At 44.4% G+C, this 12,821-nt stretch overlaps 1 protein-coding gene and 1 non-coding gene across 5 annotated transcripts in view; one reads left to right on the forward strand and one right to left on the reverse strand.

Moving 5' to 3' along the window:
* The window catches only part of HHAT (hedgehog acyltransferase), a 364,344-nt gene that overhangs the window by 323,934 nt on the left and 27,589 nt on the right, over window positions 1-12,821 (reverse strand). For all 4 annotated transcript variants that reach the window (XM_007163983.2, XM_007163984.2, XM_057526261.1 and 1 more), the window contains exon 3: window positions 12,461-12,528. In XM_007163983.2, the coding sequence (XP_007164045.2) occupies window positions 12,461-12,528 (68 nt within the window). The remainder of the gene's footprint in view (window positions 1-12,460; window positions 12,529-12,821) is intronic.
* LOC114236043 (U5 spliceosomal RNA) lies at window positions 2,096-2,211 on the forward strand. Its single transcript, XR_003622084.1, has one exon. It is a non-coding gene; the product is annotated as a U5 spliceosomal RNA (small nuclear RNA).

Consider the following 12,821-nt stretch of genomic DNA (forward strand, 5'->3'; position numbering starts at 1 on the left):
TGGAAATTGAAATTTAAAATGTAAAACCATTTATAATCACTCAAAAAATAAAATACTTAGGCATAAATGTAACAAAACATGTATAGAATTTGTCTCCTAAAAACTATAAAATACTAATGAAATAAATCCAAAAAGATGTAAATAAATCTAAAGATACACTGTGTTCATGGATTGGATAATTCAACATAGTGAAGACATCAATTTTCTAAATTGATCTATAAATTTAACAGAATTCTATCAAAATCCCAGCAAAAAGTCTTATAGATATAGAAAAGCTTATTCTAAAGCATATTTGGAAAGGCAAAGGAACTAAATGAGCTAAAACAATTTTGAAAAAAAGAATAAAGTTAGATTACACTACTTGATTTTAAGACTCACCAGTAATCAAGAAAATGTGGCATTAGTGTAAAGACAGATACATATATCAATGGAACAGAAATGAAAACCCAGAAATAGAGCCACACAAGTCTGGCCAACTGATTTATGACAAAGGTGCGAAACAATTCAATAGAGGAAGACAGTCTTTTCAACAAAAGGTGCTGTAGCAATTGGACATCCATAAGCAAAAAAATAATAATAATAAATCTCTACCTAAATTAACACAAAAATTAACCCAAAAGGGATCATAGACTTAAAGGTAAAATACAAAACTAGGAAACTTTGTGGGAAAAAAAAAAAAAAGAGAAAATCTTTGGGTCATAAAACTAGGCCAAGAGTACTTAGACATGACACCAAAAGCACAGTTCTTAAGAGAAAAAAATTAATAAACTGGATTTCTGTGAAAGACCCTACCAAGCGGATGAAAAGTCAAGCTACTGCCTGAGAAATAATATTTGCAAACCACCTACCTGACAAAGAACTAGTATCTAGACTATACAGAGAACTCTCTGAACTCAACAGTAAAACTAAACCAAACAATCCAAGTAAAAATGGGCAAAAGATAGGAACAGAATTTCACCAAAGAGTATATAGACGTGACAAATAAGCGCATGAAAATACGTTCAACATCTTTAACTATTAGGGAAATGCAAATTAAAACCATGATGAGATATCACTACCCACCTAATCAGAATAGCTGAAATTTAAAATGTTAATAAGGCCAGATGCTAGCAAGTATGCAGAGAAACTGAGTATCTCATACATTTTTTTGGTGGGAATGTAAAATGGTAGAGCCATTTTGGAAAACAGTTCATACAGTTTTTTATAAAACCAAACATGTACTTATCATACAATCCAGCAATCAAACACCTGGGTATTTATCCCTGAGAAAATAAAACTTAAGTTCACACGAAAACCTGTACACAAATATTCACATCAGATTTATTTATAATAGCCAAAAACTGGAAACAACCGAAATGTCCTTCACAGGTCAAATGGTTAAACAAACTGCGGTCCATCCATATCATTAACTAATACCCTGCAAAGAAAAGGAATAAATTACTGATACACACAACTTGTATGAATCTCAAGGGCATTAAGCTGGGGGCGGGGGAGGGAGCCAGTCTCAAAAGGTTATAATACTGTATGACTCCATTTATATAACATTCTCAAATGACAAAATCATGAGATGGAATAACAAAACTGTGGCTTCCATGGGTTAGGGATGGCGAGAGCAGGATGGGTGTGACTAGAAAGAGGCAGCAAGGGAGTTCTTTCGGGTTCTGTATTTTAACTGTGCTGGTGGTTAGGGAAAGGAAAGGAATAGAACCACACTCAAAGTCCCAATATACCACATACAAAAACTGCAGTTTCCGTGGTTGAACCAGGACGGGGTTTAAAGCCCAGCCAGGTAGACCTCTGCTTCGCCCCCTAATGGTGGTTCCTGAGGCATGCTAGGAATATTATGGTATTGGCAGAATCTCAAAGTTGATGAGTCAGACTTCTCATTTGCATACCCACAGTACCCTGCACAGAGTAAGATCCTTTCAAGTTTAAAAGAATATTCCTTTCAACTCAACATTTCTAACTATGAGAAGTTTGCTTACAAAATTCCTTGTACAAACTTTAAGCAGGAAGTGCCCTTGGGGATAAAGAGCCACCATCAGTCCAGTAGGAGCTGAGGTTAATGGAGAAATCAGCTTAGTAAGCCAGTGTTATACTCTGGTTTCTCTTCAAATAGACTAAATCTTTTGCCTTTTACTAAAGATTTCCATGAAGAGAACTAAGTCTGAGTGTTCAACAAATTTTTTGAGGCCTTGCTTTGGCAGGGCTAGTGTCTGATGTTGTAATAAAAGACATGATTTTTCTGAAATAACCCATCTTCCTGCCATTTTTAACATGCCGTTATTCCTCTTAACCTATGAAGTTTAGTATTATAAGTAAGAAGCTTATAGGCTACGGTTTTATTTGTTTTACTACCTGAACTGTTCTGGTTAACCTACACAGTTTAGTATTATAAATAAGAAACTTATAGACAGGTTTTATTGGTTTTCTACCTGAACTGTTCTAGTAAAATGTCATAAATTTATGTGAAATGAATTTCCACTGATGAAGTCTTGACTTGCCAGAAACATTGGCTGAAACAACTGAACTGTTCCCCTTCCCTCTCCTACATAATGAAGAACCTAAAATGTTGAAAACATATATCCTAAGTGATGACCCTGAAGCCCCACTCAAAGGTCCTGTATTCAGCTACAAGTTGGAAAGTATCTGGTGGTCTGACGCCAGGTTGTCCAGAATCCCCAGTGCATGATGTCATAGCCATGAAAGGAACCTTCAATGCATGGTAGTGGTACCAGCTCCTAAAGGACAAAGAGCCTCCTGAAACTTCATCCAGCCCAGCAAACAGGCTGGTATGAACTGGTTTCTACTGCTTGCCTAATAAATGTCTACATGTGTGATCAAATTTAGCTGGAGAACTGCCTTCATACAACCCAGAAGCAAAATTATAATGGACGAACCCTCACCAATTTGAACTTTTCAGCAGATACTGTGATCCTGAAAGCGGCTCCAGTCAGTTCCCCACACAAAGACACCGCCCTTCACATCTCCCACGGGCCCATGATCTTACTCTTATCCTGCAGCTGCTTCTAATTTCTTTTTAACAGAGACTTATCAACTGTCATGTCATGATTTTAAAAGGTAATAACCTTTTAAAGAATGGTGACAGGCACCACTTTCAGGGAATGTACTGGGGAAAGGAAGTGTTTCCCCTCCTCCCCACTCCCCCATGTCTCTCCCCAAATTTCAGCTCTAAGCCACTGCTGAACTCTACTCCTTCTACTCTCAGAATCCTATCTGTTGGAGCACTTACATAGGATGTGTTGTGTAAACAACCCCCTCTACCCCGAGGGACTGTTCTTGACAATAAAAGTGCCCAAATGCAGAGTCCACATTCCAGAAGGAATGAGTTAGCATCTGAAGGGTCCCAGTCAGAAATCCAGTTCCAGACATGGCTACAGTTCAAATGATTTCAATACTGGTATTGAAAGCTGCACCTGAGAATTTATTAGCATTAAGACTGTTAGAAATAAGTAATTTACAAATGAAGGAAGTGGTGTTCAACATAGGCAGTGGGTTAGAAATCTTCTCAGCCTCCAATAACCTCATAAGGGTGAGGCAATAGAATCCCTGGAGCAGGCACCCAGAGCTTCAGAGAAAACAGCCCTCCTTCTAGCACCCCTGTGCTTCTGTGTCCCTTTACTTCATAAGGTTCCGTTCCCCCTGTCAGACTAGCAGGGTGTCTGCTCCAGCCCACAGAGTAGAACTGCCTCAGCCTCAGATGAATCCTTCCTGCAGGGTGCTTGTTGGAGAACCTAAAGACAGAGAACAGGTTCAGTGGCAGATTCTGTACCTGCCACTGAAGAAATAAATAATAAGTGTTGGCACACATGGCAGAATTCAGATCTGAACTCTTTCCCTATGACGTACCACTTGGTAGTGAGGTTACAGGAAAGGAAGATATTTAACTCCTACCCACCTCCAACAACCAGAAGCTAGTAAGAGTAAAACCAAAGAATGTGATTTTTGTTCAACAATCAGACAGACTCGGGTCAGTTCAAAACACTATCCTTCTGTTCAAGGCTCAGCTCAGATCCACCTCCTCTGGGGAGCCTTCCCTGGTCATTCCAAGGTTGGAAACTCACCTGGCAATTTTTGGCTATACCAACCAGGGACACTCATATAAATGGAAACACTCTGTTAAATGTAATGCCGATTTTCAGGCAGGACACACAGACAGGGTCAGTTGTCCTGGCTGTGTACACCTGCTACCTCTTCAGCTTGACTGATGCTGCTGCCCTTCGTTAAATAATTAGAGCATCATCCCTATTAAAGCCACATGGCAGCTTGGCATTCTCAGGTGGAGTATTAGCTTCTTGAGGAGAGAAACTATGCTCTTACTTCCCTTAACCCACAGCACCTATAGAAAAGCAGCTGATTAGCAAAGAAGTACTTGTAAAGTGACTGGCTTGTGGCTGAGAAATGTCTCACCACTCCAAACCTATAACATCACCTCAAGGTTTTACTAAGTATTCATGGGGAATCTCTCTCTCAATCTGTTTCTTTTTCTCTCTTCTCTCCCTCCATATGTGTGCGTGCACACATACACACACCTGATTTTTCAGTCCTGCAGGGCTAAACCCTTGGTTCTAACTTCACCTTATCTTCTCCTGGCTCCTTCAAGAAACTTTACAACAAAATAAACAATATTTGGGGGGACTTCCCTGGTGGCACAGTGGTTAAGAATCCGCCTGCCAATGCAGGGGACACAGGTTCGATCCCTGGTCCAGGAAGGTCCCACATGCCACGGAGCAACTAAGCCCGTGCGCCACAACTACTGAATCCTGCGTGACTAGAGCCCGTACTCTGCACCAAGAGAAGCCACTGTAATGAGAAGCCCGTGCACCGCAACGAAGAGTAGCGCCCGCTCGCTGCAACTAGAGAAAGCCTGCGTGCAGCAACGAAGACCCAACGCAGACAAAAATCAATCAATCATTAATTAATTAATTTTTTTAAAAAAACCAATATTTTGCATGAGACTGATATAAAAGAGAGAGGAGGGCCAAGCAGGGGCCTTAGTGGCTGAGCTAATAAGCAAATTTGATGCTTATCCATCTGCATTACAGACCCTATTTTCACATAAGGCAGAGAGCTTCCCTTTCCTGTGCTCCCCAGGAAATCACTACCGCCTCACTTTTCCCCCCACCTAGTTGCAAATCTCCTACATATCAGGAAGGACATCCAGCAGGGATGAGACTAGACAAGAGACAGCGTACTGGCGGGTTAAGGGCAGGAGTTGTTCGTGTTAACAAGAGGGAATCAAGCCCAACGTGTGCTCAGGAGCCTTCCCTCCGTTACTAGTCTGTGGGCTTCTTGCCCCGACCATTTGGAGACTCCTCAGCCCGCACCCTCTCTGCCTGGAGGGGCTGGCCCAGAACACAAGAATCTACGTCTGCTGAGCAGCCCCTCTGTGAAGGCTCAAAGCTGCATCAAATCCAATCCTCTGTTAATAAGGACGGGCTGAAAAGTCACACACACAGCCAAACCACACATTCACCTGTTCCCATCGGATGGAGGAAGGCAGACACGACCGGAACACCGGAATCATCTTCGAGGAGCTACGGCTTAATGAAAATGAGGTAAGGCCTACACTCTCTAAACCTGCCAGAGTTTAGACACGTGAAACAAAGCAAACCTTGCCAAGGGGCCAGTGATCCTTCACAGTAAGTGCCCAACCAGACAGCCATGTCCACCTTAATCCAACTGCCACTACTGAATGCCTGCTCCAGTGAGGCAGGGATGAAAGATCCTCTTACATCCAGAACAGGTAACTGCTCTATAACACAGGCTTGGGGAGGAGTCCTGGGAATGGAGCTCATAGGAGGGAGAAATCAATGCCAACAGGGGGAGGAGCCGGGGGGAGGCATCAGGAAAGGTTCCACGTGGGCTGTTCCTTGAGCCGCAGGGAAGTGTGCCCAGTCTGCATGAGGATCACGGGGAGGAAACCTCAAGGCAACCCTGGGGAATGGCAGACGATCCTGTTATTTAGTAGCACATGGTTACTACATGCAGCTGAGGCTGCTAAAACAAGGTAGGGCCAGTGGACAAATGGGGCTGAATGTCAGCCTCCGAGTCTGGACTTTACACTGTAAGAAATGGGGAGCCATGCATGGGTTTTGAGGGACACTATGAGATATACATTCCAGGACGTTAACTCCAGGGATGCACAAACCTTGAGTGGGGGAGATCGGGAGAGGCGGGCAAGGCAGGGAGATCCCAAGGCTCCTCAAAGAGTCCTCAGAAGAAATGGCAATGGCCTCAACCCCTTCAGTAACCGTCCCTTGCCTTCTGAATAAAGTCCAGACTCCACCTATGGTACCCAATGGCCTTTATGATCCAGCCCCTGTCTATCTCGCATCATCCCTTCCTCTCACTCACCCTCCCAGCCAAACTGAATGACTCTCTCAAATCCAGTCCTTAGGCCTGCTACTCCCTTCACCCATCCTTCCCCTGTACCTCAGCCCTAATTTCTGTGCGTCTGGGTTACAGGCACCTTCTGTTTCTGCATGCCCCGTGAGCAGCTGCATCACTTACCTCACCGTCTCGGCATCAGTGTCCCCCGAATTCAGGGCCCAGCAAAGACAGAGCCTGGAAGGTCACAGCCTCCCAGCTCCCAGCCTAGAAGCCTCTCACACAGCAGCCACTCAATGAATATTTGTTAAATGATTCAACATAGGGCTTGCTGATGTTTTTTTTAAGTACCAAAATACAGAGGAATTTATAAATAAGTTGAATATTAAAATCTTTATAGGTAAAATCTGAGTAGCTAAAAATTGTATCTTTACTTTAGAAACGACCTCTTCTCTCTTAACCTTCAAAGACATAAGTGATCAAGCTTCCCTTCTCTGATCTGATCTTCTCTTTCTGACTTTCTTGGCAGGCAATGAAAGTTCCTCTCTGATTCTACTTCTGAAAGAACGTCTCATTTACAAGTGGGCCCCAATTTCAGAACTGTCACAGGAAGAGGTGTCCTCAGGAAAGAAATGAGTAATTGATTACATATAAAATTCTTCATAATGCATTAGGCTTTTGAGAGCTCCCTTCAGCAGCAATCCATCCCCTTCTAGATGTAAATGTTTCTCTGTAGAACATTATCTCCTTGCCAGACAGGGGGAATCAACAAATCTTAGCTCTAAAGCAAGGACGTCTTCATCCATGGAAGGACAAAATAATGACCACAGTATCCTGGACTGAGGATCCATTCTGTACCAACCACATACATGCTGGGTGTTTTATCATCATCTCTTTCTCCACGATGAGACCTCCCGTTCCCATACTCCAAAAAATAAAACTAAGGCTCAAATGAGGTGAATGATTTTCCAAAATGGAGCAAACTGCATTTTGAACTCAAGTCCATCCAACTCCACACCTGTGCTCTTTCCATTATAACAACTATCTTGAATCAGAAATAAAAATAAAAGGAAAACAAATTCATGATAATACAACCCAACATGGAGCTTCATTCATGTCAGTTTGATTCAGAACCTACTATCTAGAAATATCAAGCAAGGAACATGGCCACTAAAAAGTTTCCTTCATATTTCTGGGACATCTAGCAAGAACACTAGGCAAGAGAAAAGGGAACCACCAAACACCGAGACAGATGGCCAGAACTGGAAAGGCATCGGGCTCGACCCGTCCCTGGCCACACACAGGTTCCCAGCGCAGGACTGCTCCAAGAGGCCACTGGAGCCCACGCGGGGAGGCACTTTCAAGCCTGGAAAAAGAGACATCACAAAACAGGATGCAAACGTCACAGCCTATGTAACCTGAACACTCCTTGAGAGCTACACCTACGCAATCTCCCCCACCACAACTGGCGTCTCGGCAGAAACAAGCAGCTTTACACCAAAGGAATGATAAGACCCAAAGGTATTCCCGATTTGGGCTCTAATCTTCCTTACCATCATCGACAACCGGAGGACCGTGGTCAGGCCCAGCACCCTTTCACTGTCGTAAGGGAAGCTTCCCCTTGAGTCACCGTCACCCTGATACGTTCGTCCCCTTTCCAACCACACTGAGCCCCTTTGGAAGAGCATTTTCTCTACCAATGACCTTGCCAAATCCCACCCATTCTGTGGAGCTCAGCTGAAGGTCTGCCCCCAGAAGCAGTGTGGGATTGCTTGTGCCCACGGTGGTCTCTCCCTGCTCTGACTGTCAACACTGTCCCACTCGGCATTCACGTACATGCCAATCCAGGTGAACCTAGGACTGATGCATTTTGCGCCAATGTTGCCACCTGGCACGGTGTTACTCACTCTTTCCTGCAGTTAAATTCAGCAAAATACTCACCTACTCTGTCCCAGGCACTGAAGATACAGGACTTATTAAATCCCAGCCCTGCCCCTGTGAGATTCACAGTCTGGTGGAGGATGGATACTACAAGATAACACTGTACAAATATATTTATCATAATAGGGTACAAGATTCAATCCAAAGCATGACTGCACATCACCCTGTTCATCTCCTTCATATCATTTAGCTCAATCTGTGGCTGTTACGTTTATCCATTTACTTACTGTTGGTCTGTCCCCACTAGGAGACACTGGGACAGGAAGTTTGTCTGTCTGGTTCACTACTACGTCCCTAGCACTCCACATGGACTTGGGCTCAGAAACACATTCGTTAAAAGCTGTATTTGTGGAAGGAGATAAAAAGAGAAGCAGAGAAGTGTCAGGAACTACGCGCATTAAGCCCAAATTAAAGGTCCAGGCAATGCTTCCGTGACAGGAGACAGCTGGGCTCAGATGTGAAGTGTGAGTGAGGACCAGACAGGGAAGAGGTGAAGCATAATCCAGAGGAGGAAACAGGAGGAGCAAAGGTAGGAAATGGCCAAGTCAGCATGACAAAGCCCTTAAATATTACTGCAGGCTGGCTGTTCTCAAAGAGAGGCGGTTTTGTCCTTAGGGGGCATGTGGTGATGCCTGGAGACACTTGTGACTGTCATGACCTGGAGCAGCAGGTGCTACTGGCATCTACGAGGTGGGGTCCAGGGACGCTGCTAAACACCCTACAATGTACAGAATAGGCCCCCAAACAAAGGAGGTCAGCAGTGCTGAGGTTTAGCGACATGTAAAGGATGGACTGGTCAGAGAACATAAAAGCTTCCTTCTAAAGTTCACGATTTCTACTCATGCCTAATTTCACCTTTTGATTAGAATTTAGACCAGAATAGCGTTTGCTTGCCACCTCCCATAACCTCCAAAGGAAATACTCAGAACCTATTAGGCTTCTGTTTTAGCTGAAATAAGACTTTCAGCAGACATCAATAAACCTCCTGTCACTACATACGGCCCCGGGTCTATTTTATGATCTTCACCAAGGACACAGAATCAATTTCCTTCAGCTGTTGGCTATCCACCCTGGCTCATCATTTTCCCTCTAAATTCTAGGACTCCAAACTACTCATCCCCTATGCAGGGTAATGAGATACAGAAAGATGAGGACAAGAGGTGCTCAATAGCCTCAGATAAATGGATGGAAGGATGGTCAGCAGGACAGAGGAACAGAGATTTTTCAGAATAGAAAAAGTCCTTGGAGGTTTTATCTGAGCCTTGTGCACTGTTCCACAAAGGCAGGGTCGACCTAAACGTTGACACCCACTGCCTGTGCCCGTCACTACGGGGGGCTGTCACGGAGAATGCACAGAAGAGGTCACGTCCCCAGGATTCTGGAGCCTTGGCAGGGAGTCAAGCAGCTGAATGTGATGGAGTGGTGGGAGCTGGGAAGTCAGCGAAGACAAAGCCTCTTTGTCTAGAAGTAGCAACACCCAGCAGGGCTGAGCCTGCAACAATGAAATCCACGGGAGCTCCACACCTGGCGGGGCCTGATCCTCGTTCAGCTTCTCAAACTGCCTCACAGTTGCTTCTCTTCAGCGAAAAGTCTCTTAGTCTAAAATGAGTTTGCTTATTTTTGCCCCTGGCAAACAATTCAGTATTACCTGAAATGCCTGAATTATGACTCTAAAAATTTTTTTTAAATCACCATTTTTTTCTGTTGTAAGAGATCCAATAGCAGTATATTTCTGAAGAGTAGATCCCAGACATTCACAAGGGCTATCTGCTGTTGTAACCAGAGCAGGATCCAATGGGGCCTTCCCAGGACAAACATCCCCCCCCCGCCCACTGTCCTCCGACTGTCTCGCCTGCAGAAAAACTGTACTCAAAGAGTAAGTTTAATCAGAGAAGTGAGAAAATGCAAAAACAAAGGAAAAAATCAAACAAGGCAAAATAATAATAGTTTAGCCACTAAACAAAGTCAAGGACCTTTAGTTTCTCCTCAGGGGCTATAGATATATTCTCAGCCATGTCCTTTGAGCTGTTTTGCAGATACTGAAACCCCCACCGGGTAGAAGAAGTTAACTATATGCTGCCCACAAGCATGTAGACCCCAGACCAATCAGAACCAGAAGGTTGATGATGTTGACTCCTGGTTGCCTCACCACCAACCAAGAATGTCCATGAGCTGATCATGCACTTCGCGACCCTCTCCTCAGCACATAGCCCCTTCCTCTTTTCCCTATATAATTTCTGGGCAAAACTTGGGGAGTTGGTTCTTTGGGACATGAGTCCATCTTCTCGCCAGGATTGACAGCTACCTCAATAAAGCTACCTTTCCTTTTACCCAACACTTATCTCTCAGTATTGGATTCCTGAGCGATGAGCAGCTCAACCTGAGTTCTGTAACACTGTTACAACTCAAATTCCACTGTGACATAAAGCTTCCCAGATTTCCTCATCTCTGAAGTGGGCACAATACCACCCACATTACACATCTTACTAATAATCCTAAAAAGGGCTTATTTAAATCAGAAACATTTACAAGTGGATTTGATGAACGAAAATTAAATTTATATCCAACTTTTCACGGAAATGTCTGGTGAGTAGAACAACTGGGAAGAGCATCACGCAGGGCAGGACATTCTTCCCAGACCCAGACAAACATGGGCCATGTATTTAATACGGTGGCTCTGTACAGAGCCAGAGCTGGAAGAAAAGGGACAGGTTACCCTAGAAAATCAAATGGAAATTGAAGCCCATTTTCTTCAATTCTAAGTAAGATCTGCAACTCTCAAAGTAGGAAGATATCAATACAGGCAGTACCCAGTTTGGAAACGAATTGTCTTCCAAAGTAGGAAGATATCAATACAGGCAGTACCCAGTTTGGAAAAGAATTGTCTTCCAAAGTTCATTTGTAAGTCAGGTGCTCAGAACCTGGAGTGCAAGCATCATTCTGTGTCCCAAGCCAACCAACGAAAGTTGATTAAACCTACAATATACCGGGCACAAATATACCGAGCAAAAATAGTAAAAAGCAATGTTGCGATATCATTTTTTAAACATATCCAAATGCCTAGAAAAACAAATACACAGCTCCTCACTAGGGTTGACCTGAACCCCAAACTATGAGCTGAAGCTGGACGTCGTGTGATCCAAGTCATTACTGAAATGGGGTCCCGGAAAACTGAGAGGGGAAGAATGAGAAAAACTCCAGACTCAAGAGGAAAGAGGGGGGCTTCCCTGGTGGCGCAGTGGTTGAGAATCTGCCTGCCAAGGCAGGGGACACGGGTTCCAGCCCTGGTCCGGGAAGATCTCACATGCCGCGGAGCAACTAGGCCCGTGAGCCACAACTACTGAGCCTGCGCGTCTGGAGCCTGTGCTCCGCAACAAGAGAGGCCGCGATAGTGAGAGGCCCGCTCACCGCAATGAAGAGTGGCCCCCACTCGCCGCAGCTAGAGAAAGCCCTCACACAGAAACGAAGACCCAACACAGCCAAAAATAAATAAATAAATAAATAAATAGAAAGAAAGAAAGAGGAAAGGGGTTCTGGTGGGACACAGAAAGTAGTCTAACATCTTGCAATCAAAAGAGGAGGGTCTGGTACGTACCCATGACATACTCTGAAGAACAGAAGTGCTAACCGTCACCACTAGGAGAGCAACAGCGGCCACCCTGCCCGCGATCTAAGCAGGCACAATGAGCTGCAGTGGAGGATAAATGGCCCACTGCCACCCGGAACCAGGGAGCAGAGGGGCGGGGGATTCCCAGCATGCTCTGCAGGGTGTGGACGGCCAGGGGCAGTAGAGGCAGGAAGGAAACAGTTCCACAGTTGCCATGAGTTGGTATAGGGAGGGTCCAGGAGCCACATTTGATTCCAGTAGCTATGGCTAGGTCAGGAAGGAACTTCCTAAACTGTACCAAAGTGAAATTTGCATGAACCGGTAAGGTTACCGATCCACATCTCTCGTATTTTGAGAGGAGAACATGGGACGAGATAAAGATAAAGCATGGGGAATGCCTTTCTCTACACGGCACACTCGCACCTTTTACAGCAGGAAAGGTACTTAATGTCCAGTCGTTGCTGAGTACTATGACTGGGTCAACGCCAAATACAAAAGTGATGCAAAACACTGAAACCAGGTTTGAAAATTGAAAAGGTTTATCACTGATCCACTCTGTACCTTCTTTAATCCTCCAAATAAAGTGCCAGTCTCCAGGTCAAATTCTTGGTCCAGTTCCTCTTCATGTTCTGACAAGAAAAACAGTGTGCATTAGTCACGAATCCAAATGAAACCGGGCTTGGTTTAACAGGAGAGGTACCAAAGGAAGCTGGAATACGTCCTGGAAAAGCTGCCCGTGGACTGAGCTACAGGCATGGAAACATGTCACACTCCTTCATTTCTGTGACCTCCGTTCCTGGAAATACATGGTGGGGCTGATGGAAATGTCCCTTTAATTTGTCATAAGGGTCACAAAAGGAAACGGATTAAGCGCAAAAGCTTCCAGCACAAGGAAGCACAGGAGGGATGAGGGCAAATGCCC

Source organism: Balaenoptera acutorostrata, chromosome 1 (assembly GCF_949987535.1).
Source record: "Balaenoptera acutorostrata chromosome 1, mBalAcu1.1, whole genome shotgun sequence".
Classification (NCBI taxonomy): Eukaryota; Metazoa; Chordata; class Mammalia; order Artiodactyla; family Balaenopteridae; genus Balaenoptera; species Balaenoptera acutorostrata.